The sequence below is a fragment of the Thamnophis elegans genome, chromosome Z (assembly GCF_009769535.1).
Source record: "Thamnophis elegans isolate rThaEle1 chromosome Z, rThaEle1.pri, whole genome shotgun sequence".
Lineage (NCBI taxonomy): Eukaryota > Metazoa > Chordata > Lepidosauria > Squamata > Colubridae > Thamnophis > Thamnophis elegans.
In genome coordinates, this window is record NC_045558.1 from 9,292,444 (window position 1) to 9,320,172 (window position 27,729).

Below are 27,729 nucleotides of genomic sequence, written 5' to 3' on the forward strand. Positions count from 1 at the left end.
TGTATATATAATACCTACTAAGACTGTAATTACTATATTCTTCTCTTCCTTCCTAGTACCTATCTCTTTCCACTTATGACTATAACCATGCTGCTTGTATCTTTAAAATGTATATTGTTTTATTTGTTTCCTAGTATAATTTGATTGCTTATTAGTAACCTATGACTTTCACTGTGTTGTATCATGATTCTTGATTAATGTATTCTATTTTATTTTTCTTTCTGTACACTGAGAGCATATGCACCAAAGACAAATTCCTTGTGTGTCCAATCATACTTGGCCAATAAAGAATTCTATTCTAGTCCTATTCCATATTTCCTATTCTCTTTTCTTTTCTATTCTTCTATTCCTATTTCGCTTCTCTCCTGTCATAATTCTATTCTATTCCATTCATTTCTATTCTATTTCTATTCTATTTTAATATTTTGTTTTCAGCCCACTGGGCATTTCAAAGGCAATCGCCATAGGTTGCAATCCATAACTGGAAAATTCCCCCCCCCCCGGTTTTCTTTTCCACACACACACACACACAAAAGTCCATAATTAATTAATTAGCCACGCAGGATACAGTTCTCACGATCGGGTTGATTAGGTGGAGTCAGTGTTTGATCCAGCGTGTCCCCCTCCCTTCTTTCAAACTTGGACCTTGTTAGATGGGTAAACTTCAACCCCCAGAATTCCTCAAGCCTCCATTACAAGCCACGCCCTCTCGGATCGCCGGTTGCTTCGGCTCGCGCTCTCCCCTCCCCACACCAACCCCCCTCCCCGCCGTATCAGCGAGCGGTCGCCGCGGTGCCATCGAGAGGAGGAAGGTCAGGATGCTGCTTGAGGCGCCCCGCCGCTTCCCGTACCGTCACGGCCACACGGGTGAGTCCGAGGGAGAAGAGACGGAGAGGAACCACGGTGTTCGGTAGGGCGGCAGCGGCGGCGGGATGGACCAGCGGTGAGGGCTGCGGAACCCAGCTCGGGCCTGAGCGGCGGCCGAGGGAACCGAGGGGGGGGGGGGGAAGAGACAAAGAGAAAATGAGAGTTCCCGCAGCGCCCCTTACTGGCGGGAGGACGAAACAACCCTCGCGGGTCACTTGGCCCAACAGTAGAGCCGGGCTGCCTTCGGAGGAGCTGCTGGAGCCGGCGGCGAAGGGGAGGCGGCTTCCACTCTTCCTTGCCACGCCGCCTCTGCTCCTCCTCCTCCTCCTCCTCGGGAGGGAAGGCGCCGAGCCACCCGTCCTCCCCCCCCCCCCAGGTGAGCAGCTGATCTTCCCGGCGTTTGCCCCCGCCTGGCAGAGGGTCCCGGGGGTCTCGGAGGCGGATGGCTGCTGGGCTCACGGGGCGGCAGGCGGTCCAGATCTGGTAAGCCCAAAGAAGAAGGGAGGGGGAACGGGTGGGCCGAGGGAGGGGGGGGGCGAGAGGAGGCTGGGAAACTTAGCAAAGGAGAGCTGCACTCTTAAAAGCCCTGTTTGTTGTGTGTTGTGTATTGTGTATGCATGCAGGCAGGCATGTTTGTGTTTGCCTCTTCAACTCTGGAGTGTCCTTTGAGCCCCTACCTGGGCTTAATACCTGCGTCTTTTCCCATCATCTTGGAGTATACCAGTTGATCAATGAATGGTATACCATCTCAATTAATGTGTGTTGACTTTGAGAAACCACGTAGATAAAAGTCTATTGGAGAATCTCTACAGCCTCTTCGGGACAACCAACCACATAGATAGATTTTGACCAGAGAGATTTATCATTAACCTGCTGGGTCCTTCAGGTCTCCTAATACAAACTCAAGTTAAACCGCACCAAACTCGATTGCAGAAAATACGACTTCCAGCCACAGAGTGGTCAGTGCCTGGAATGCTCTACCTGAGTTACATCCTCAAACCCCCCACAGCTTCAACCTTAAACTGTCTACCGTGGACCTCACCCCATTCCTAAGAGATCCGTAAAGGGGGATAAGTGCATAAGCGCACCAGCATGCCTAACATCCCTGTCCTCCTGTCCCCATTTATTTGCCCCCTATTTCCTGTGTTCAGTGTTTATTCTTATTCCTGTTATCTTGTACATGAGTGACTAACTAACTAAATAATAAATAATAAGTGGTGCATCCATTGCTGCTGCAACTGGGGCCCTCCTGGCGGCCATTCTTTTCTGTTTGCTCCCACCTTTCCCAGCATCAGAGCCTTTTCCCAGGGAGCTGCCAGTCTTCTCGTGATGTGTCTGAAAGAGGGAGACAGATTGCAGGCGGAGGCAGTAAAGGTCCTGCTTGCATTTGTGCCAGTTACACCGAGTTGCACTTCTGTGCAAACTGGAAAGAAGACGCCTTAGTCCTGTTTAAATGGGAAAAAAATACCTGAAATGATTAGCCTTCCAAATGATTAGTTGACTAAACTTGTTTTGGAGGCAGGGCTTGTGAAAGGATCTAAGAGTCTTAGTGGATCATAGGCTGAACGTTACAAAAGAGTGATGCGGTGTGACTCAGAAAGCCAGTGCACTATTACAGGGCATTGGCAGAAGAATTGCATCCAGATCAGTGGAGGTAATTGTTTCATTATGCTCTGCTCGGTGCATATTGTTTGGGCATTGCCCAAATGAAAGGAACCATTTCAGAGCTCCCAGAGTGTTAAGGAGGCTGGAAGCCAGAATGTGTGAGGAATGGGCCAAGGAGCTGAGTATGTTTCTGTTGCAGAAAAAAAAAAAGGCTCAGGGGAGACGGATCTACAAAGATCTAAAAGGCTAAAAGCACACAGAGTGGCTTGAGTGAGGGTCTTCTCTGTTGAGACCGAAGAAAGGAGGAGAACTAGCTGAAATTAAAAGAAAGATTGACTGCTGAATAATTAGGAAGAAGTTGCTGTCGGTAAGAGCAGAACAGCCCTCTTTAAGCAGTGCTGTTCTTTTTGCTGAAGATTTTTAAATTGGGGGTGGGGGTGAATGGGATAATTTAGTGGGCTATGGAACATGATGGTTGTATTATAAAATGAATACAATCAGTCAGGGAACGAATTGCTTTGCAATTATATTGAACACATTGAAACTATTACCTGATTTCTTCCCATTTGATTCATAGTGGATTGATATTTAGAAATCATTTTCCTCAAACAGCTATAAAAATTTCAAGTTTGTAAAATTGGTCGAAGTTGCACGAACGTAATAACAAGTTTAAAACTGTGGTAATAAGTAATTTCTAGAATGGAAAATACAGCCTTGGTGTGCTTGTCAGAAATAGCTTTAAATTGGCACTTAAAAAACAACCTGGCCAGTTTTTATTCTCAGAAAATAAGCAGAGATATTTCCATTATGAAATAGTTGGTATACAAATATTTCACAGAGTTTTTTTCCTTAAGTGAATGGTATTGGTCTGGTTCCAGGAAAATAAGAAGTCAAATTAATAACATAATGGAAAAGTAAAAGCTGCATATCTTCATGGGAAAAGTAAAAGCTGCATATCTTCATGGGAATAATATAAACTTGAGACCCATGTTCTTAGGTATATATACTAAAGAATGTGTGGGTATTATCAATAAACCACTATTGGTGATTTTATCATGCAATAATTTATGTGCAGCCTCTACACAAGAATTAATGCATGTATGACCTTTGAGGAATAGCAAATCAACTCAAATTATTTCTGTTGTGGATATGGAATGGTTAGTTTCACAAAGGAAATGTGTGTAAAATAATACAAGTCATAATCATAAGTCATAAAGGGAAGTATGCAGTGGAGTACCCCAAGGCTTTGTTTTAGGCCCAGTACTCTTCAACATCTTCATCAATGATTTGGATGAGGGAATAAATGGGGAACTCATCAAATTTGCAGATGACATCAAGCTGGCAGGAATAGCCAACACTCCAGAAGACAGGCTTAAGATACAGAAGGATCTTGACAAACTTAAACATTGGGCACTATCTAATAAAATGAAATTCAATGGTGAAAAGAGCAAGGTTCTTCATTTAGGCAAGAAAAACGAAATGCACAGGTACAGTATAGGTGCTAACTTGCTCAACAGTAGTAACTGTGAAAGGGGTCTTGGAGTACTCAAATCCAAACTTTTGGCACAATTTCCAGTGAATGATCTTAGCAATGCGACCATGGCATTGTAAATAGTCCGTTTGTGAAATTTTGCTGCACCCACTGATCAAGTGGTCGACTGTCTCGTCTTTCTCATTACAGAGGTGACATTTGCTGTTGGTGGTAACATGTTGAATTTTTGCCTTCATGTAGTTTGTAGCTAAGGCTTGTTCTTGAGCTGCCAAAATAAAGCCTTCTGTTTCTTTTTTCAGTGCTCCTGATCTTAACCAGTTCCAAGTTAGCTTTTGGTCAGCTTTGCCTTCAATACTTTTCAAGTATTGGCTATGCATAGCTTTGTTTTTCCAATTTTCAGCTCGCTCCTCAATTACTTGTTTCTTATATTCAGCTTTTGACTTAGTTGTCTTTAAAAGGCCTCCTTTATTTACTTCCTTAATCATTGGTTCTTCCCTTTTCTGGATGTAATCATTCAAGCTGTGTTTTTCTTCTTCCACAGTCTGTTTTACTTGTAGGATTGCTGTTGTTGTTGTTCTTGTTGTTCTTGTCCCTTATTCTAATGGGATTAAAATTTGCTGATTGTGACCACTTGAGTGCTGCTGCTTTTAATGATCCCTGTTAGCTTCCCACAAGGAAAGTCACTGCTGGAAGTTACTCCTTGCTCCTTTTTTGTTTTTCCTGTCAAGAGTTATTCTGTTTTTCTTGTTTAAGTAAGGAAATTCCTCTGAAACAGTGACCCAGCAGGGACTAGTTAATAAATGTATGTATGAATGTAGTTTGAGTAGAGTAGGAACAGCTTAGCTATTTATTTGAGATTTTGATTACAAAGACTTAATGAGAAATGTTGGCAGCTAAAGTAAGAATCTACGGTGCTAAAGGGTCAGCTGCTTAAGTTGGGTTAACTTCTGGTGATTATAGGGCAGCAGATATCTGGTATTAGGCCCCAACTTCAAAACAAAATCTAACTCTTCTAATGGCATCTTCTAGTGATCTCCCTGATTCTATCCATCCATCCATCTTATCTGTTATCTTCCCCAGGTGTTGTTTCTTTCAAATGTGCCAAACAAAATTGGCAAACTATATCACATGCCCAACCTATGTGAGTTTCTTTATGCTGATTGTCACCTCAAAGATTAGAGGATGGCAGGGGTTCATTAAATATCCCACAGGCTATTTCTCCTACGGGCAGAAAACTTTGATGCCTCCTGTGGCTTCTGTGCTTTAGTAATTTTCACATTCTGTCTCATTTCCTATGTGAAGTTCGCTCAGAGAGTGGCAAAGCTGTGGATTGCATTGGATGACCTTGGTCTCCTTTTGTGGCATGAGATTAGAATAACATAAAATAACAAGAGTTGGAAGGGACCTTGGAGGTCCAATCTCCTGCTCGGACAGACCTTACCATTTCAGACAAATGGCTATCCAGTCTCTTCTTGAAAGCTTCCAGTGATGGAGCACCCACACCCTCTGAAGGCAAGCTGATTCCACTGGTTGATTGTTCTCACCTTTAGTAAATATTGGGTTAGTTCTAGGTTGCTTCTCTCCTTGATTAGTTTCCATCCATTGTTTCTTGTCTTGCCTTCTGGTGCTTTGGAAAATAGTTTGACCCTCCTCAGCAGTCCCTCAACACGACAAATATGGCAACATGACATTGAGGCAATATGCTGACTGATATGTTCCTCCAGCAGAGACTGGAGCTGATGGGAAACCCAGCAAATTTATTTTATTTATTTTTATTTTATTAGTATTTATAGGCCGCCCTTTTCCCTGAGGGGACTCAGGGCGGCTTACATAAAATAGGGAAGGGAGGGTACAAGACAATAAACGCAAAACAATACATAGAAGTAAAATAGTAAACAACATTCATTCATCATTCGGGTGGGGACAGATTATAATCTTTATCCCCAGGCCGGACGGGCTAGCCAGGTCTTAAGGGCTGTGTGGAAGGTCTGGACGGTGGTGAGGGTACGAATCTCCACGGGGAGCTCGTTCCTGAAAAGTGCAGCTGCACCCATATCTATCTACCTACCTACCCACCCACCTACCTAGGCAGAATAAAAAAAACCAAAAACTATTATTTGTGATTCCTAAATAGATTTTAGAAAAGAGAACAATGAGGCATCTTGCTTATAAAAGAGGGTAAGATTTAAGATATGCCAGAGAAGAAACCTAGCTGCATAGGATTTTGAAAATATGTGACCTCTTTGGGAATTTGGATTTGATCGTGCTCAAGAGTTATTTAATAAGGCAAATAATTCAGGTTCCTCTGTAACTAAGTATTTTGCCAAACATGTAAATAATCAAGGTTTCTTCTGCAAGAAGAAATAATATAAGTCTTTTAATGGATCAGTGTAGATGAGGGTTCTTATAATTTTGAGAAATTTCATGATCCTTAGTTGATTATTACTCTGCTGTAAATGACTTTTCTAGCTCTTTCCAAACAATATTAAAGTTTATGCCTTCTCACACGGAAATTGTTAATATAGTTGTGCTCATTTTAAAATTGATTTGGAAGAAATGCTCCAGGACATAAACGGGTAGTGACTGAAGAACTATTTATTTCGTGACCCGTCAAAAGCGCATTCCACAAAAGCGCGGTCGACGAAATCGCGTATGTGACGTCATCACAACGCGACGAAAAAGATCGAAAAATTGAAATAAAAATTACATTACAGCAAGCCGATTCACATAAAGGTAAGGGTTAGGTTAAGGGTTAGGTTAAGGGTTAGGGTTAGGGTTAGAGCGTTAGCGTTACATTTAGCGTTAGGTTAAGGGTTAGCCTTAGGTTTTTCGTTACGTTAAGGGTTAGGTTTAGGGTTAGGTTTAGGGTTAGGTTTGGGGGGGTTAGGGGAAGGTTTTAGCTTTATTTTTACATTTTTCGATCTTTTTCGATCTTTTTCGTCGCGCTGTGATGACGTCACATACGCGCTTTCGTCGACCGCGATTTTGTCGTCCACGGTTTTGTGGTAGAACCATTTATTTTTATTTATATGTTTATTTTATTTATATCTATCCTGCATTCTGATCTCAACTGGGGTTATAAGTTGAAGACTGCCTGCATTAAGAGTTGCAGGCCAATTGTGGTCAGTTAAGACTGCCTGTATACAGTTGTTTGCTCTGCTGCTAAATGACATGGTCATAAAGTGAACTGTCTTATGTCAGCACCAGATTACTTACTACATTAGTTCCAGCTGCACTCGTTAAGTGAAGCATCCATAGTTATTAGGCACAATATTATGTGAATTATGATTTCCCCATTGACTTTGATTTAGGAGTTGCATTAATTTTTGACTCTTTAAAGAGCTACCATATTTTTTGGAGTATAAGACACACCAAGGTTTTAGAGAGGCAAATTTAAAAAAAAAAAGGTTTTTGCACTCCTCCCAAAAACGGCACATTTTTTGCAAAAACGGCCTTGTTTTTTTTTTTTAAAAAAAAAAGAAGCATGAATATCCTTTAGGAGGCTTGGTGGGTGGGCAAAAACGAGCAAAAACTGCTCCATTTTTCATGGAAATGGGCCCATTGTCAAAAAAATGGCATGCATAGACTTTAGGAGGCTTATAGAGTGCTCCTGGGGGCTGCGGGGGGGGGCAAAATTGAGCAAAAACAGCCTGTTTTTTGCTCATTTCTGCCCTCCCTAGCCCCCAGGAGCACTCTGCTAGGCTCCTCAAAGCTATGCATGGCCATTTTGCTGAAGGAGGTGGGGTTTCAGGAGGCAAAAAATGCTATATTCAGTGTATAAGATGCACAAGGATTTTCAGTCTCTTTTTGAGGGAAAAAGGTGCATGTCATACTCCAAAAAATACGGTACATTTTTTAAAGACTAACATGGAAAGCTGAAAAAAAGATCGATGCTCCAATGGGTAGGAGTGAAGAGTATTGTGAAAGTATTGTAAACTTCAGAAGAATAATTCACATGTATATAATTGCTAGTGGAGTGATAAAGATCCGTAAACCAGTAATAAAGAGGACATTGAATATAATTTATGTCAAGAGTTTAGAAAATCTTGCTTGCAGTTTTAACCACTCTATAAATTATATAGATGTCACTTGTTTAATCTGATTCTCCTCTTTAATTCTCCTATTGTGTTTTGAGGATTTATTATTAGAAGCAGAAAACCTATCTGTGTCTCAGGTTTTCATTTAGAAAGAGATAGCTGAATTGAGATAGAACTAATGGCTGGTTTAAAGCTTTACTAAAAATTCTTTTCTGTTAAAAATTAGTTGTTACTTGACCTAAGTGACAAATACTCCAAGCAGTAAATCTTTAAACTTCCTAGTTATATTGGTTTTTAATATATTACAGATTAAACTTCAAGTAATCAATTAATTAAAAATACAGCAAGTTACAGTCCAGCTCAGTCTTGGAGTTGAAAAATGGGAAAAAATTAGATGAGAGCTTTTGATAAAATATGAGAATCCCTAATCTTTTAATTTACACCCTACTGTTTGCAGGGAAACATCATGAGTATACAAGACCAAATTGAAATATTTATATATCTGATAAATTGAAAATGTAATCTTTACAGAATTCTATGCAACTCTAAATCATATTAATTGCCTTCCTTAATGCCACATGAGTGTTATGGATTTTAAAGATATATAATTTAGAATGTTTGCTGCTGTTGCATTTATGCAAAATGAAAACCCAGGTAATTTTCAATGTAAAATTAATCTGGAATTGTCTCTCTTCAGAAAGGCCAACTGTTAATATGCAACAGTGAAGAATCTCTGTACTTACTTTTTTTTTCCCTTTTGATTTTCTTTTAGGGGATTGAAAATGTGCCAACAACAATGCTAGGTTTACAATGGGAAGTGTCACACTTCGCTATTTTTGCTATGGCTGTCTCTTTACCTCGGTAACCTGGACAGTTCTGCTGTTCATTTATTTTAATTTCAGTGAAGAGGCCCAATCTTTTAAAAATGTGCCCATCAAGGGGCTTGAACCTCAGAAGCCCTTCTCCAAAAGATTCTATCCCCAGCTTGTGAACGGACCAGGACGAATGCAGGAATCTAAGCCCAGATATGGCAAGATCAGGAATCCCTTGGGAAATGCTGTGCAGGATCTCCTCAGGAGTGATACAGAGTTTTCCCCTGAAATGGGTACGTTGGAGCCAGTGGTGGGATTCAAAATGTTTTACTGCTGGTTCTGTGGGCATAGCTTGGTGGGCATGGTATAGCTTGCTGGGTGTGGCAGGGGAAGGTTACTGCAAAATCCCCATTCCCTCCCAATCAGCTGGGACTCTGGGGGCGGTCAGAGGCGGTATTTTCCAGTTCTCTGAACTACTCAAAATTTCCACTACCGCTTCTCCAGAACTGGTGAGAACCTGCTGAATATCCACCTCTGGTTGGAGGGATAGAGCACTAAGGTAGTTATCTCCATATTGGGGAAGGCCAGGCACTGATCTTTGAATCAGTCTGAAAGTCTGATAAAGTTGGGCGGAGGCTGAGACCTTTGGAGAGATGTTGTCTGCCTAAGCCAATTAATGATCCATATGGATTCAGATATTGCAGGAGGAAGAATTTGGTTTAAAGCTAATTTGGTGAATTAGCTGCCATCCTAACATACTGGCACGAGGGCTAGTCTAGCACCAGGCTAGAAAGCAAGAGAAGAAGGTGAGCTCAAATTCTGCCACAGCCGTGAAAGCCAACTGGGTGACCTTCGGCCAGTCCCTCTTTCTCAGTCCAGCCCACCTCACAGGGTTGTTGTTGTGGGGACAAAAGGAGGAGGAAGATGTGTTTGATATGTTTGCGGCCATGAGTCACTTGTAAAAATAATGAAAGCGGGAAATCAATCTATCAAACCAATTCCATGATATATAAGCCACAGTGGCAGGGTTCACACTTTGCATTAAGCCAGACAGACAAATTATGGCTTTTAATGCAAAGAGTGAAAAATAGAGCTGCAATATCATTATGTTGTTAACAGATATTATAGTGTTATATTGCTCATGCTAGGAATTCATGATGGTCTCTGTTTAACTGCCAATTTTCTTGAGTTTCAAGATAGATTACCAAAACCATTGTAGGAAGAGTAGCTTGTTTTGGGAAGCCTCCTTAGTGGAAATTTTGAGATTAAGGGGATATTTTAGAAAATCATTATTAATATATTAACAGAATCAGTGGATTCTCCGTTTCAGGTATGATTTTCAATGAACAGGATCAGGAAGTGAGAGATTTGGGCTACCAGAAGCATGCTTTTAACGTGCTCATCAGTAACCGATTGGGATATCACAGAGATGTGCCAGATACGAGGGACAGAAAGTAAGCTATCATAAAATAAACATTTTCTTCCAAGAGCCAAATGACTTTATGGTGGCTAGGGAAAGTGAAGTGACATGATAATATAGGATAATATATTTTTCCTTCTCTAGGTGTAAAGAAAAAATATATCCTCATGATCTTCCTTCTGCCAGTGTTATAATTTGCTTCTATAATGAAGCTTTCTCGGCCTTGCTTCGGACTGTTCATAGCGTTCTGGATCGAACACCATCTCGTCTTCTCCATGAAATCATTTTGGTGGATGATAGAAGTGAATTAGGTAAGAGATTCTTAGATTTGTGTGTCGCTCTGGGGTAGGGGTGGGATATCTGTGGTCCATAGGCTCACTATCACATGACTGGTCCCCAAAAAATAATAATATTTTGACAACCCACAAAACAGAGGGCCAGCTCCTTAGATAGTCATTTTGATTATGCCTTCCCCATCCTTGGTTGTGGCGTGACCTCTGGCTTGTATGCACAGGAAGATTGCCAATTCAGTTCTAGGAAGAATTGGATTAAAATATGACTCTGCTGTAGGTTTTATTGTCTTAACCTCAGCTTCCTGGAATAAATAAGAACAATAGTATGGAGTGTACAAGTATTTCAGATTTTGAGCAGTTGTTTGGTATTTGAAACAGGTTGTTCCAGCATTATTGGAAATACTTTGACAGGGTTCCAGCTATTATGGAAGTATTTTGAGCCCAGTAAATCTCTTTGAAACAGGTGTATTGAACACACAAGAGACACATTTCAAGTTCAAAACACTTGTGGAATGTTCAGGGCAGCTGCTCCATTACTGAACTGAGCATTTCAAACTTGACACAGCTTTTCAAGTGCAAAATGTCCCAAATATTTTGCACGTCACCCTCTACTAGGGAATTTTTTTGCAGAGAGGGCCTTAAGGATACACATCATGGGCTACGCAAGTTGCTTCCAAAAATGGAATTCTGTTCATTAAATGGTAGTCTGATTGTTTCTCTGTTCTCTTGCATTTCTAATTGTGCCCTGCATTCTGACATACCTTTCTAAATTCCAGTCTTTATTAGAGAAGAGATGTGTCACTAGGATTAATCAGCTATCTCATTTCCTTCCACAAGGAAGAACACTTTAACAATTGTCACAGCTGTTGCGTTTCGTTTCAAGTTTGTTTTGCCAGCCTTTTAAAATAGAAGAAATGTGAGAAGTAGCTGGAAAGGTTTAGGATGGCTATAAAGCAATTTTTTTTCCATCTTTCCTTCTTCTCTTGTAGCTGATTTAAAAGAAGACCTGGACATATATTTAACAAAAAATCTTCCAAATAAAGTGAAACTAGTAAGAAATGAAAAGCGTGAAGGGCTAATTCGAGGGAGAATGGTTGGAGCTTCCCATGCTACAGGTAACATCCAGCACTAATGCAGGCAATACACAATACACCTTATGCCTTTTAAGTAGTAATATTATATCCTTGTCTTGTGCATTCCAGCACTTCCTAAATGGAATTATTGGGAATAGTGAGGTTTATCAATGCACTAAATTGACTAAGAGTTGTTTGCCATAAATCTGTAGAATATAGTACAGGTAGTCCTTGATTTACAACCACAATTGAGCCAAAACTTTCTGTGATTAAGTCACCTTTGCTGCATATGATGACCTTTCTTGCCACAGTTCTTAAAGTGAATCACTGCAGTGGTCAGCAACATTGTCGTTAAGTGAATCTGGTTTCCTCATTGACTTTGATTATCAGAAGGTGACAAAAAGTGATCCCTTGTCCCCGGGACACTGCAACTATTATTTAAATATGTTGAGATTACAGTAGTGATATCAGTTCACTTGGTACCTAACAATTTCCACCTAAAGTAAAATATATAGAAATACAGGCATACCTTGTTATATTGCACTTCATTTTATTGGACTCACTGATAATGCATTTTTTTATAAGACCCTCCACCAGCAATAGCACTTAGACTTATATACCGCTTCATAGTGCTTTTACAGTCCTCTCTAAGTGGTTTACAGAGTCAGCCTCTTGCCCCCAACAATCTGGCTCCACATTTTAGCCACCTCGGAAGGATGGGAGGCTGAGTCAACCTTGAGCCCGTGAGATTTGAACTGCCGAACTGCAGCTAGCAGTCAGCTGAAGTAGCCTGCAGTGCTGCGCTCTAACCACTGTGCCACCTTGGCTCTAAGCAAAAAGATTATAACTACTGGAGCTCAAGTCTAGCTTTTAGTACTAAGGTATTTTTAATTAAGCTATGTACCTTATTTTAGACATAATGATATTGCACACTTAATAGAACATAATATAACATAAATAAAACTTTTACACTCACTGGGACCCTCAAAGCTCGCTTTATTGCAGTATTTTGGAACCAAGCCCACAATATCTCTGGGTACAAAACAAGTTCACTCTGTACTTTCCAGTTAAACATAACTTTCCATTAATATTGAGGGATCCCCCCCTCCCCTTTGCTGTTTCTTTTCCTATCACTTAATCTCAGTATTAATTCCCAGTTTCTCTTACTCATGCTGAAAGGTGCAAGTTATAAATGTCATAATATTCTCGTGTAAATTAGATTCTTGAGACCATGGTGTTCTCAGGAGGGCTTTTGGGCAGTCTCTTGTCTTCTTGTCTCAAACAAGAAGCAACGGATGGAAACTCATCAAGGAGAGAACTAACCTAGAACTAAGGAGGAATTTCCTAACAGAAGAATGAATCAGTGGAACAGCTTGTCTCCAGAAGCTGTGGGTGCTCCAATACTGGATGCTTTCAAGAAGAGATTGGAGAACCATTTGACTGAAATGGCATTGGGTTTCCTGCCTGAACAGGGGATTAGACTAGAAGACCTCCAAGGTCCCTTCCAACTCTGTTATTTGGTTATTCTGTATCTCATATGCCTCTTCCGCTTTTACTTTCCCAGGAAAGGTGCTTGTGTTTCTGGACAGCCATTGTGAAGTGAATGAGATGTGGTTGCAGCCGTTGCTGACACCCATCCAGGAATCCCGCAGGGCAGTTGTTTGTCCTGTGATCGATATCATCAGTGCGGACACGCTGACCTACAGCTCTTCCCCTGTTGTCCGCGGAGGGTTCAACTGGGGCCTTCACTTTAAATGGGATCTCGTTCCTTTGTCAGAGTTGGAAGGACCCGAACAAGCCATCGCCCCCATCAGGTGAGACATCCCAATTTCAAATATTGTCCTCTAATACAGGCCGCCAACCTGTGGGCTTGCGTCCCACTACCGGGCCATGGCCTGTTGGCTACCAGGCTGCGTGAGTGGCTGGCCAATGCGTGCGTGCATATACGCACACCCCCCCTCGCAATAGTGGCTCCTTTTGCTTGTGCGCATACATGCATAAAGGCACCTGCCCCTCCCTCTGGGCTGCCAACCCAGAAAGGAACTGGGGAACTCTGCTCTAATGGGGTGAACAGTTTCACTTAAAACCAGAAAAGAGGTTTTACGAGTTCCTTCCACCAAGGGTGTGGGTTAAAAATGCAGTAACCGTATCATGCCAAACCACAGACATTTAATTTTATATGGAGGGAGGACAATATCAGTACCCTCAGCATTTGTTTGTTAATAAGTATTAATTGATATTCGCTTATAGTACATTCCCAGGAAAAATGCTTCGGTTTAACTAAAGATTTAAAGCCAGAACTTTGGAAGAATTCCATTTTTATTTTATTTTTTAAAAAGGTGTTAAGAATTGAGTCTTGTTCAGTAAATAATAAAATTTGTTCTCTCTTGTTTTTATTGCTTTTATTATGATCAACTGCTGCTTTTATTTTATCTATTAAATTTACAAGGCAGCTAAACCTTGCTCTCTGTTGCCATCCTATGAAACCATAGGAGTAGTATGTAGAGCATGGGTGGGCAGTATTCCCAAGGGGCCACATCAGAAACTGGGACTGTCTTAGAGGGCCAAATCAATAGCTCCATGTTTGACCAAGGCCGCACTGGTGGCCAAGCCCTGATCCATTCATGCACTGACCACTGCTTCCTCCTAAGGCTGCTCCAAGAAGGGGTTAGGTTTAAATATTCCCTTGATCTAGGAACTTCTTTGTGGATCTATGTTTCCCACTGCTTACTCCCACTTCTGCCAGGGCTCTGCTGAAGATTTCGTTTTCATCTTAGATCCCCCACAATGGCAGGAGGCTTGTTCGCAATGGACAGAGAATATTTCAATGCCCTTGGACAATATGACAGCGGCATGGACATCTGGGGAGGGGAAAATCTGGAAATATCATTCCGGGTATGTTTCTTTTTGGGATTTACTAGTGGGCATTCTTTTTTTGTTCTTGGATGATTGATGGAGGCTGCTTTCAGAATTAGGAGGGTGTTTGCACATTATTGATCACTTTCTGTAGCATCGAAGACAACAGTAGTATGAATTTTTCTGATTTTAAATAGCTAGAAAGATGAAGTTATCTTCAAAAAACAAAAACAAAAAACCCTTCCAAAAAGCTAAACATTAATTCTAGAATAATAGTTTCTCTGAGATTATTTCAGGTAAAGCATCCATTGCGACATACTAGAAAAATTATCTAGCACTAGGTGATAACCTGGCATTGCCCTGGTATTTATTTATAAGGGGAAAATATCCGGACCAAACATAATTTCTAATGTTGGATTTTCCCCCTTACCAGAGGAGCCCCTTTGTGGAGTACTGTGAAGCCCTTACCATGGCAACTCCACTGTGCTGTGCAGTAGAAGCCATTTTAAGGCACAACAGGCTGTATCTTAACAGAACACCCACACCGAGGGGTGTTAGGGTTGTGTTAACCCCCACCCCACCCCTCCAGTATTTGTTTCCAGAGAGTAAGCCATCTGTGTACCAAGTTTGGTTGAAATTGCTTGAGGCGTTCCAGAGTTATGCTAGAACACACACACACACACACACACACACACACACAGACACAAAACTTTTATATATAGAGATACATGAAATTATTGTCAGAGTAATTGAAATATTATTTATCTCAAAGCAGGAAGAACTGTTATAAGAGATACCTCTCTCTCTTGCTATCTAGCTATCTAGCTACCATCTGTTTTTTATATATACTGCATATAGGATAAGATATAAATATATGTTATATATAACGGTTATAAAGAACTGAGAGGCATATAGTTTGTGGGGCCATTGTTGGGAAGGGACAGGGCTTGAATTTAGGCAATTGAACATATTTCTGGAGTGAAGACAATTTGATGATGAATTTAGAAAACTGATTTGTTTGCAGAGTTTGGCACCCAAGACTGCTCCTCAAATATCTTGGACCTCAGATATCTTGCTTTAACAATAAAGGTAGTCCTCGACCTACGACCAAAATTGGACCCAAGATTTCTATTGTTAAGTGAGACATTTATTAAGTGACTTTTGCTCCGTTTTACAGCCTTTTTTTTTGTCTCAAGTGAACCACTACAGTTAACAAGTTAGTAACCCAGTTGTTAAGTGAATCCGGTTTCCCCATTGACTTTGTCGGAAGGTCGCAAACGGTGATCACATGACCCCGGGACACAGCAATGGTTGTAAATATGAACCAGTTGCCAAGTGTCCTAATTATGATGACGTCACCATGGGGATGCTGCAACTGTTGTATCAGTGACAAATGGTCATAAAGTCACTTTTTTCAGTGCCATTCTAACTTTGAACAGTCTCTCAATGAACTGTTACAAGCCAAGGACTTCTGTATAACGGTGGTCAAAAACTCCTTGCTTTCATTCTGTGTTTTTGGGAGAGCAGTACAGAGCTGAACATTAATCTTTGATGACAGTTGCCATCCTGAATGGGATCATTCGGCTATTAATAAGATCCAGACGTCACAGTTACGCAAATAGGCAAAACCTTTCCAGAAACTAGATTTTGTGTCTAAGATCACCTGCCTTCAGTACAAATATTTTACTAAGTCCTGCTATTTCCAAACAGATTTGGATGTGTGGAGGCAAACTTCTCATCATCCCTTGCTCCAGAGTAGGGCACATCTTCCGTAAAAGGCGTCCCTATGGGTCTCCAGGAGGGCAGGACACAATGGCACATAATTCTCTACGCCTCGCACATGTGTGGATGGATGAATATAAGGCAAGGCTGTGACAACTATATATTACTGGGTGAGGTGGGGTGGGTGGGACAAGAGTTATACCTCAGTGAACCTGTGAAGGGAGCAAAAGATGGATTTTTTCCCACCTTCCTGAAAAAAAATCTATTGATGTTATGGTTGTTGGAAGAAATAAGTATCGTTATATCTTCCGTTTCCAGGGCATTAGTAATTTTGATTATTAGAATGTTTCTGGAAATTTATATGGGAAGGGAACAGAGGCATAAATGTTGGAAACACATATAGAACCTTAATTTTTTTTCAGTGGTATTTTGTAATTTTTACCTAGGAAAGAATTTGAATGAATAGCTCAGAGAAATCAGCTTTCTCCCACCATAAAGGCCATTGTTACCAGTAGTCCTTGTTTAACAATCACTCATTCAGCAACCATTTGAAGTTACAACAAGGCTGAATTAGGAGACTTACAACTGATCCTCTTATTTGTGGCCACTGTAACCTCATGTAATTACCACTCGGGGGTTTGCTTGGCCGTCGTTTTGCAATTAAAGTATTTGCAGCGTCCTGCAGTCACACACAATCAGCGTTTGTGACCCTCAACGCTGGTCAACAAAAAGCCAGAGAAGATTGCAAAGAGTGATCAAGTAACACCCAAGACCATTCAGGATTCGCTCAACAGCCACAATCAGAACGGCTGCATAAGTTGCCGCGGTCCCATGACATCACACTTCCACACGTTGCTTATCAACAGAGTTATCAGTCGGCAGATGACCGTCGTTCATTGAGGACTAGCTGTTCTTAGACTTAGTTTCCCCTAACAGGAATAACAGTGACTCTCTTTGCTACCTTAATCTTTTCAAACAGGAACAGTATTTTGCCTTGCGTCCAGAGCTACGAACAAGGAACTATGGGAATATTACTGACCGTGTGGAATTAAGAAAAAAATTGAACTGCAAATCATTCAAATGGTATTTAGACAATGTGTATCCAGAGATGCAAATCTCTGGGCCCAATGCCAAGGTTCAGCCTCCGGTCTTTTTCAATAAAGGACAGAAAAGGCCAAAAATACTGCAACAAGGAAGGGTAAGAGGCTATTCTTCAGATTTGCTTAAATCCGAGCTCTTAAAAATCTAGGAGTGGAAATTTTCAAGTGGTATTTGAAGGGAAAGGAAGTATATTAGTACAATACAGAAATTTAGCTTTAAAATAAGTAATAACGCTGCAATAGTTGGGATGAAGATGTCTGACTGTTGTGTCATTTGGTTTCCTTTTGGGCAAATAGTATTTAATCTTTCTGAATGTTTTCTACAGCCTGCACTAAAAACTAAGGCAGAAGCCCCCCCATCATAGCTGAATGGTCAGTGGTGATCAGTATTTTTTTATAAGCACACTTGCAATGTGATTTCCTTTATCAGCAAGGGCTTCACAGCCTGCGAAGGCACATGGCTTGCCTAACATTTTCTGCCTTTTCGGATCAATCTGAAGATGATGTAACTGGAGCACTGCCCTACTTACCAGGTTAAAAGTACACATTCACCTTTTGTTCTGATAGCTTCCGCTCCTTGAGTCTGCAGCTTCTCTTAGCTATATAAACAGTACAAAGGAGCTATGTAGAAATCAGCAGAAATCAAAGAGATTTATTTTGGTGGCCGCACCTGTGATCTAAAAGGGATAACTTTTTAATCTAAATTCTAGGCAGAGTATATTATAAAGCCAAGGAGCCGTCATCTTTTTAAAAAATGCCCACTCTTAGTTATAGTGGTGTATTTCCAAAAATTACAGCCCTCCCTGTTTTCCTGTCTACTATCCATTCATATTTAAAAGCAGAGTTTCAAAATACAGTAGATTTACTTATATAGCTATTATAGCAGTCCTATGCCAGCCCTCCATAAACTTGCTAAATATCCATTTTAAGTCGATCAATCCAATAGCTGTCATAATCTTGTAGGGAATTCTATATTATTAACATGCCAAATCTTTCAGGTAAAAGAATCTAAATGCGTTTTCTAAATATCAGCTAAGAGCTGAGGTGGTACAGTGGTTAGAATGCAGTACTGCAGGCTACTTCAGCTGACTGCTAGCTGCAGTTCGGAAGTTCAAATCTCACCGGCTCAAGGTTGACCCATCCTTCCGAGGTGGGTAAAATGAGGAGCCAGATTGTTGGGGGCGATAGGCTGACTCTGTAAACCGCTTAGAGAGGGCTGTAAAACACTGTGAGGCGGTATATAAGTCTAAGTGCTGTTGCCAATAGAAATCAAGCAATCAAAAACTATGCATCCATCCCAGAATCAGGAGGCGTCCAGTAGCGCTTTTTCAGACTAATAAATGTTATTATAAGGCATAAACTCTTGTTCATCATTCAGTTCATCAGAGGCACAAAATGGTTAAGCTGAAGTAGCTGATTTAGATTGGGATGAAGCTATGGCAGATGGGGAGGTGGGATGGTTTTGCAGAAACAGGTTATATGTGTGAGAGATTACAAGTATCCCATCAGTTAGTGAGCTAACATGTTACAGTCTCCACAGTGTTGGTTAAGACTAGGGATGGCGAATCTTTTTGGCACCGAGTTGTTTTTGTGCGCGCTCATCTGGGGTGCATCCCGGAAGAAGAGCTGCTCGGGGGGGCATACAGCACTGGAAAATGAACGTCCGGTTTCCAGTGTGTGTTGATGTTGATGTTGATGTTGATGTTGATTTTATTTATATGCTGCCCTTTTCCCCCGAAGGGGACTCAGGGCGGCTCACAACTCAACCAGGGAAGGGGGATACAAACAAGAATTTAAACGACATAAAGAAACAATGCATAATTAAAACACAACAGTCATACCAATTCGAGGTGGGGGCAATAGTTCTTTAGCCCCAGGCCTGTCGGAACAGCCAGGTTTTAAGGGCTTTGCGGAAGGCCTGGAGGGTGGTGAGGGTTCGAATCTCCACGGGGAGTTCGTTCCAGAGGGTCGGGGCAGCCACAGAGAAGGCTCTCCTCTGAGCCACACTGGTTACGGGTGTGCATGCGCACCTGATAATTAGCTGGCCGGCGCTCATGCCAGAAAATGGAAGAACCACTCTTCCAATTTCCGGCACTGCTGCACGCACGAGAGCCCGCTGACGCATGCACGCCAGAAACTTGGAAGAGGATCGGGCGACGCTGCGCATGCGAGGCAACATGGCTCTGTATGTCACTTTGGGCACGCATGCTATAGTTTCGCCATCATGGGTTAAGACCTTTTCAGGTAGCCCAAAATCTTTGGTGCGTGTGAATTCTGCAGTTCTCAACCTCCACAGAGTAATTGTAACCATACCTGTAATTGAGAATCCTGGAAAAAAGTTTGACATCTGACTGAAGAAAGACAAAATTATAGGAGAACATTTTAACCACCGAATGCTTGATTATAAATAAAATCTGTTAGTGCTACCAGATTTCACTTTTTGGCTATCATGAACCGATAAGTCTGTCTTCTTATCCTGCATGCAGTGTTGAATCCCTGAGTCCTCCTCCTGCTGGATGAGTCAGAACACAAAGGGTTTATTTCCCTATTTGGGCTGAATTTCAATCAAAGTGGACTTTGATTTCTGGACAAGGGGGAAAAAAGGGAAGGAAAGCAAACTCCCTTTGATGGCTCATGTCTATCTCTAGTTGAGCCCCTTGTGTTTTTTTGGGAAAGCATGTTCGTCTTTCAAAGAAGTTTGTTTTTTTCTTAGTTTTGAATCTACTCTTCACAAATTAAATTGGGTGGCTAATTCATGCTTTAGCATAAAAATCAGATTCTTATGTATAACAATTCCTGTTTCATAGACTGTGTAAGACAATTTTCTGACCTCATAGCAAAGTCTTTAAAACGGCTTTGAGCTAAGTATACATCATTCAATCATTTTGTCTTGTTACATGGAGGTGGAAAAGATGCCATCAAGGAGGGAATCTCTAGGCATATACAAGTACTCCTTGATGTACGGCTACAATTGAGCCCTAAATTTCTGTTGTTAAGTGAGACAGTTGTGAAGTGAATCAATACGGTTTTGTCCCAATGTGCCATCTCTCTTGCCACATTTGCTAAGCGAATCATTGCATTTGTTAAGTCGATCTGGCTTCTCCGTTGACTTTGCTTGCCATGAGGTCAAAAAGGGTGATCACATGACCCCTGCAACAGTCATAAATAAAAGTCACTTGCCAGTCGTGCCCATGGGGGTTACTGCAATGGTTGCTAGGAGTATAAGTCACCTTTTTTCGGTGCCATCAAAATTTTGAATGGTCACTAGATAAATGGTTCTAAATCGAGGACTACCTATATTGAAATTTGAGATCAGATAAGGTTGTTCTTAAATTCAGTCTTTGAAACGGTGGAACAAAATGCTGAATGTGAGAGTTGGATAAATAATAAAAATGGAGTTTCAGTTTTACTTTTTTTGTAAACAGGTTGTACTGTATCAGAATCAGTTTTGAGTACTTTATCCTATAAAAATGATGTTTATATCAAGTCCCCAAATATGTTTGTACTTCTTTTGTGAACAAATAGTGTCTGTGTGTAGATGATTATCCATCCCAGCTGTCCAGACAGATATTCTGATTTTTGTAAAAAATTATCAGTCTGTTTGGTATGCTTATATACTGTCAGAAACAAAGCAGTCTTCCAGAATTCTGTAGCTTGCCTATAATTAACCATTTAATTCCCGTCTCCCTTCTTAATGCTGCTGATGATTTGTTACGTGGTTGTGTAAAATTAGATCCTGTCTGTACTGTACTGTGACCGTTCTACTTTCAATATAAAGTCCTTCTATAAAAAATTGGTTTCTAGCACTAAATTTTTTAAAAAGTGTAATAATTGTGCCAGTTAGTTTTTTATTTATATACCTTGTGTTTTAAAGCCGCCAAGTACTAATATTTCTCAAAAATTACACTGTCTCCACTTCTAGAAGTAAAGTTTTACACGACCTAAGTATTGCAGTTGTAGCCATACAAGGTGATCGGATGGTTTGTAAGAAGAGATCTACCTTATGCCTCTGCATATCGTGTATCTTTTTTTGCCAAGTTGATTCTTGGCCCAGCAGGATGGTGGCAAATATTAATAATAGGAAGAGACAGATATTTCATTTGTGAAATATCTCAGTGTAATAACGCTGAAAACGTTGATTGGTAATTTATATTTAATTTTTTTTTTTTGTTCCTCACACTTTTGTTCTTAGAGAATATAATAGGAATGTTGGACGGGAGGGTGATTGCGAATATGACCTCTGTTCACATCGGATGTTCTCTTCTCAGTGTGTTTGTTTCTTTTCCTTATAGTTGCATCACCTTCACACTAATAAATGTCTGGCGGCGCAAAGCCACCCGAGTCAAAAAGGAGGACTTGTGGTGGTCAGGGAATGTGACTACAGTAATAAAAATCAGGCAAGTTTCCTTAAACCCCTTATTGTTTTGCTGATTTTGCTAATTTTCACATGTCGTGTTCCTATTTTCCCAGAGGGCTGCCTTACTTTAATCCAGTGGTTCTCAACCTTCCCAATGCCGCGACCCTTTAATACAGTTCCCCATAAATCAAAGGCTCTACTTAATAAGAGCAGGTTCTCTGGCTTTGAGGTAGCCAATTTAGATCCTGAATATCAATGTTGTAGGATAAGCTTTATCCAAATTGGATGCCTTTAGACCTGTTGGGCTGTAAATTCCCCAATCCTCAGATAACAGAAACCTGTTGATCTAGGAGCTAATTGTGGTGTAATATGAGTTTTGTAGTTTTTCTGGAGGCATCAGATGGAGAAAAATCATTCTGGATACTTTAGGGTTTTTCTAGGCCACGTTCTTCTCAGGGCAGTTCAGATCCAGTTGCTATTTGGATCAGCAATATATAGGTATATGAAAATTATACCTTAAAATGAACAGCATCTCTTCCCAGGGGATGTGCAATAACTGACACTGCAGCTCAGCAGATTTCTGAAAAGTATCTGCAGCTGAAGCAGTTTTCATCCCTTTGTGCACTGAATGCAGGACATCTCACTCTCACTACCACCACCTCCCCCCTTCACAGAAACTCATGGATGAAAGTGGCCATCTAGAATACACGGCCTACGCTAAATACATATGTAAATCTAGAGTACCGTTCTCTGTGTTAAAAAAATCTGAATTTAGGTGCATTATGGAAAAGTGCCAGCTTAGTAAACTGTAGTAAACTATGGTTAAAAGTTTATACATTGTTTTTAAAAAGTGGATAGGAGTGCTTCTGACCTACTAGTGGTTTCTCCTTATTTCACTATGTAATTGGAAGCTAAGGCTGGTGGGGAATTTCTCTGTACTTTTTATGCTGATTAAAATGATCTGGTGGGAAAAAGAGGCGAGTCATATTCTAAAGAAGACCCATTAATTTTTTTTTCAAGTGTCGAAATTATGTTTTTAGGTCCTAATTCACTATTCGCCCGTGGACTGTTGGTTTATTGCTACAGCCAAACTTGCAAATTAGTTGTCCCAAAGATGCATTTTGAAAAGGAAACTGGAATTTGTTTTTCCATGAAGACGTTTTGCTTTTCATCCAAGAAGCTTCTTCAGCTTTGAGTGAATGGTGGAATATGGAAGGATTTCTATTCCTTGGTCGTTAGCACTCTTTCTGAGGGTCATTGAGGCCACTGGAGGTTTCTCTGTGCCCTCAGGGTCACCTAAATAGTGCAAATGGGTGTGAAATATTCTTGGAATGGCTGAAAGGACTGTGTTGTAAACAGGAGATAGGCGGTGTTGTATTCCCCCTCCCCCCACCGTTGAGAGAGGGCTGCTCAATCTTAACATAGATGGCCTCTTTGATCCCACTTTTAAACCAGTGGTCCCCTCTGTCCATAATGTGGACTTTGCTGTCTTCAAAAGAGTGGCCTTTGTCTTTTAAACGCAGATGGACTGCTGAATCTTGTCCTGATGGGCTTGTTCTCCTGTGAACCACGGTGGCGTAGTGGTTAGAGTGCAGTACTGCAGGCTACTTCTGCTGACTGCTGACTATCTGGAATTTGGCAGTTCAAATCTCACCAGGTTCAAGGTTGATTCAGCCTCCCATCCTTCCGAGATGGGTAAAATGAGGACCCAGATTGTTGGGGGCAAATTGGCTGAATCTGTAAACGGCTTAGAGAGGGCTGTAAAAGCACTGTTAAGTGGTATATAAGTCTAAGTGCTATTGCTAAGTGCTATGTTGTGCCATGCATTTATGAAATGATTGTTTATCTATCTCCTGTTTACAACATGGTCCTTTCAGCCATTCCAAGAAGGTTCCAACCCCATTTGCACTCTTCAGGTGACCCTGAGGGCACAGATAAACCTCTAAGTGGCTTCAGTGACTCTCAGAAAGAGGGCTAACGACTAGATGATCGCAAGGAATATAAATCCTTCCATCCTCCACCATTCAGTCAGAACTGAATAAGCTGCTTGGATGAGGAGCAAAATGTCTTCAAGGGGAAACAAAGTTCAGTTGCCTTTTGAAAAAGCACCTTTGGGACAACCATGACCTGTATGACTGAGAATCTCCATTGACTAGTTCGCACTAATGGATGACAAATTAAAAAAATACTAATCTATAGATAGGTTTACATTTATGCCTAAACTGAGCTACTCTATGGAAACGAGGGAATAAATCACTTTTAATTAATGTTTTCCCTGAAATCTTTTCAATATTTTCAGAAATCAATCACTGTATATTAAATATTAAGGGGTACCTTGGTTAAAATTGTGTTCCGCGTGGCAACTTGCTTCCAGCTTGTTTCATTAGCTGCCTTTCAAATGTATTGAATCAGTTTTCCAAATCCCTTGGACACTTTGGGTGGGATTATGGGACATATACCTGATACTGAAAATATCAAGTTGGGGAAATAAGTTCTGAATTTAAGCAAATATTACATGAAACAAATCTAATGAAGCTGGAAATATGCCTGTGAAACAGACAGATGGAAACAAATGGTAGGTGGGTGGGGTCTTTTGAGATCATCCAAACAGAAGCAAAATTAATAGGAAACTATTTGTTATTTGCTAGGTGTGTATTCAGCTGTAAGTGCCTTTTCATTCAGTGTTAGCATCTGTAAATTCAGCTAATGTTATTAATTAATGGCAGAATATGAGCAGACGTGATTTGGTTGATTTGTTAATTTTATAATTTACTTGGGTAAATCAACATCATGTCATCTTAAATAACATCCCCTGCAGTAAGAAATAGTTTTGCTCCAGGGTGGAAAACCAAAGCAGATGAAAATGTAGTGAAGATACTGACACAATGAAAGAGAAGCGTATGAAGTTTTCTCCCCTTCGTGATTAAACCACCCTCAATTCATTGGTTCCTAGAGATCCTAAAATATTTGTAATCATTTTCGTAGGTATGGATATATAACGAAGATCATGAATTAATCTTAAATAACCTCTTGTGTTTGGATGTATCTGAAACGCGCACGTCCGATCCACCACGCCTTATGAAATGTCATGGCTCCGGAGGATCTCAGCAGTGGCTACTTGGGGTAAGTGAATTTGGCCAGGATGAATTTCAGTCTAGTGCAGTTCTGGCTAAAAGTTGTTAAAAGTTTATATAAGCTTGAGAATTGGTTCGCTTTGTGCATGGATCATACAGATTATTGTGAAAGCTAGATATTCACGAGAATGTCTACCGTAACCTTATTGGCTGTGGATCCTTCACACAGCAATGCTTCCAATTAGGAATATGCCACATGGACAAAAAGATTTTGACCAGTTTGATGTTTTTGAAAGCTTAAATCCTTGCCTTTCAGCACGATTATTTGGTTTTTATCCCAGCTTTACTACTTTAGAAGTAGTTCATGGTGGTGAACATCCCTAATACTTCTTTCTCCTTCTCTTTTTCCCACACAAAAGCTCTATGTGGTGAGGTGTGAGGTGATTTGGGCTAAATCACCCAGCTGGTTTTCATGCCTAAAATGGGACTAGAACTCCCAGTCTCCTGCCTTCTAGCCCAATGCCCACTAATACCTGTTAGGAGTAGAACAGTGCCAAAATACTTAGTCTTAATTCATTGGTAGAAGTAGCCATGGTCTAAATTTGGAATTCTGAAGCAGCAATTATCATTAATTAAAATTATTTTAATTTTATTGGTGACTAATAAATTTATAGAAGCAAAAAACTAGTGGAAGAATGAAAGTACTGTTAATCAAAACTTGGCCTTTCAAGACCAGATGAGTAGGTTTACATGGGAAGCATGGAATATGTGAATCAATGTTTTTTTTTTGATGCTGACAGAATTATTCAGAAGTAATGTTTTGGTGAGTAAGTTGCAGTTTATGAAGACTAAAATGTAAAATCTATACAGTCTTGGTAGCGTAGTGGTTAGAATGTAGTATTGCAGGCGAACTCTGTCCACTGCCTGGTGTTGTATCCTGGCAGGCTCAAGTTTGATTCAACTTCCATCCTTCCGAGGTCGGTAAAATGAGGGCCCAGATTGTTGGGGCCAATATTCAAATAATGTGTACATTGTAAACTGCCCAGAGTGTGCTGTAAAGCACTATGGTACAGTATATAAGTCTAAAAGTTATTGCTGTTACTATTGCTAGTAAAGGCAGAGCTGGTACGGGAGCACCTAAGTACATAAGCCTGCTAAAAGGAATAACTTGGCTGCAAAAATAGGTTTGGAACTGTTCTATCTCACCTGCTATGTTTCTCTCTGCAGAAAAACAATAGGCTGTATCAAGTATCTGTTGGGCAGTGCATGAAGATGGTTGATCCACTTAATCTCAAAGGCTACGTCACCATGGCCATATGCGATGGCTCCTCCCTTCAGCAGTGGCGCTTGGAGAATTGAGTACCGCCTCAAGGAATGCCCACTTGTGCAGGGACTCTTAGCTTTCTGCATTATTTTCTGAGGCTGGCAATCCTTGCTGCTATTTCTATCCCTGAACACTTAAAGGAAACTATTTTAATGAAGGTCAGAAATCACAGTGCATGGCAATCTTCAAGTTGGAGCAGAAGTGGTTGCATTTCTTGCCCCTTCTTTCTGCAGGAGTAGAAGTGCGATGACATTCCTCGGAGTCCAACAGTGTAGAGAAATATTTTAAATGATAATTAGGACAATGTAATTTAATTAGTGAATGCATCTAATGAAGCCGGCCTAAATGGTCTGTCAGAAAACTACCGTGTTTTGCCAGTATTTTTTGCAGAAGTATTATGGTACTTTTTCCATTTGAATTTATGGCTGGGATTCTGGAGAAAATTACGTTTTAACTCTTGTCTTTTTTGTAAATAATTTTATTAATTTTAATCTAATAAAATGTCCATCTCAATGTCCTATAATATTTGAACCAGTTCAGGGTCCCATTTTGATGATTCCGAAGACCAAGTAGCACTTGCCTGCTTCAATGCAGCTCCAGTGCTGTACCCCCCCCATCCCCTCAGGCTCCCTTATGTGCCAGGAAGCCCATACGGGGTGACTATGGGATTTGCAGCATCGAAACAGTCTGGATTTTGATTCCCAGAATTCCTCACCTGGCATGTTGCCTGGGAAGTTCTGGGAGTTGAAATGCAGATATCTCAAACTTAAGGTTGAGAAATTCTGCATGAGAGAATGATTGACAAATGAGGGGCAAAGGGCAGGTGGCATAACTTTTCTGTTCTTCCAAAGCAATTTGAAATGCCACAGTACGCAACAGCATTTTAAAAAAGTTTACAGGTAAATATGTGACTATAATAGACACTGCCCATTACGGTTGCATGTCGTATACAACCTTTTGCAGCAATTGTTAGGCAAACCAATGGTTCTCTCTCTCGAGACACCTTTTGCTGAACATTGGATGTAAATGTCAGTTTTTGGCAAAACCATCGTAAAACACAGTCAATGATTGTGGGATGCTGCAGCTGGCCAGAAAATGGAGCTATTTTGAAAAGTGCCCAAATTTTGGTTAGGTGACTGTGGAGGGACAAGGCTCCATCATCAGAATTTTGAATCCAGATCATAAAAAAAATCCCCATTTGGATCAGTTATAACTTCAGATGGCAGCTAAGTGATGACCCTAAGTTGTTACTTGATTTTTATCATATTCAGTTCTACCCCATTTGTTCGTGAAGAGGTTAAAAAAAACCAGATCATTTTACAAGTTATTGATACACACAAATATTTGTGAGAAGCTTGAATTTGATAATGGATTGGAAACTTCCATTGGGAAACCTGGTCCTTAATTTATGCAGTGCAGTTTAAAGTCCACATTAAGGATTGCGAATGGGATTAGATTCTAGTTAAGGTTTTGATATTCCTTTTTAAAATCAGGCAGCACATAAAAAGTATGTCTAGAAAAATGTTTTATGATTTATCTTTGCAATATCATGGAGAGAAAAAAATATCCATTTTTATGTATTTTGTATTGCATTTTTTATTATTAACACTAGGTGTTTTTGACACTCATATTAGCAACTGTCCTTTTGGTTTCTATTGTACATTAAATGCTTGGTTACCTTATGCCATTTATGATTT

At 40.5% G+C, this 27,729-nt stretch overlaps 1 protein-coding gene across 6 annotated transcripts; it reads left to right on the forward strand.

Annotated features, from left to right (window-relative positions):
* The first annotated feature begins 698 nt into the window (after nt 1-698).
* GALNT11 (polypeptide N-acetylgalactosaminyltransferase 11) lies at nt 699-27,714 on the forward strand. Of its 6 annotated transcripts, none has more exons than XM_032236950.1 (12): nt 699-867; nt 8,774-9,106; nt 10,144-10,267; nt 10,378-10,544; nt 11,516-11,641; nt 13,164-13,413; nt 14,377-14,494; nt 16,166-16,318; nt 17,157-17,375; nt 21,570-21,674; nt 24,620-24,757; nt 25,936-27,714. In XM_032236950.1, exons 2-12 carry the CDS (start codon nt 8,812-8,814, stop codon nt 26,065-26,067), a joined length of 1,827 nt encoding a protein of 608 aa, XP_032092841.1. In that variant the 5' UTR covers nt 699-867; nt 8,774-8,811; the 3' UTR covers nt 26,068-27,714. The 6 variants fall into 6 exon arrangements, with proteins under 6 accessions (XP_032092841.1, XP_032092844.1, XP_032092845.1 ...); XM_032236953.1 differs by lacking the exon at nt 699-867 and adding an exon at nt 920-943; XM_032236949.1 differs by lacking the exon at nt 699-867 and adding an exon at nt 1,063-1,350.
* The last annotated feature ends 15 nt before the right edge of the window (nt 27,715-27,729 follow it).

Coding starts and splice junctions, on each gene's coding strand:
- GALNT11 (XM_032236950.1), top strand. CDS start 8,812: ATGGGAAGTGTCACACTTCGCTATTTTTGCTATGGCTGTCTCTTTACC. Junction 9,107..10,143: donor AGAGTTTTCCCCTGAAATGG/GTACGTTGGAGC, acceptor TCTCCGTTTCAG/GTATGATTTTCAATGAACAG. Junction 21,675..24,619: donor ACTACAGTAATAAAAATCAG/GCAAGTTTCCTT, acceptor TCATTTTCGTAG/GTATGGATATATAACGAAGA.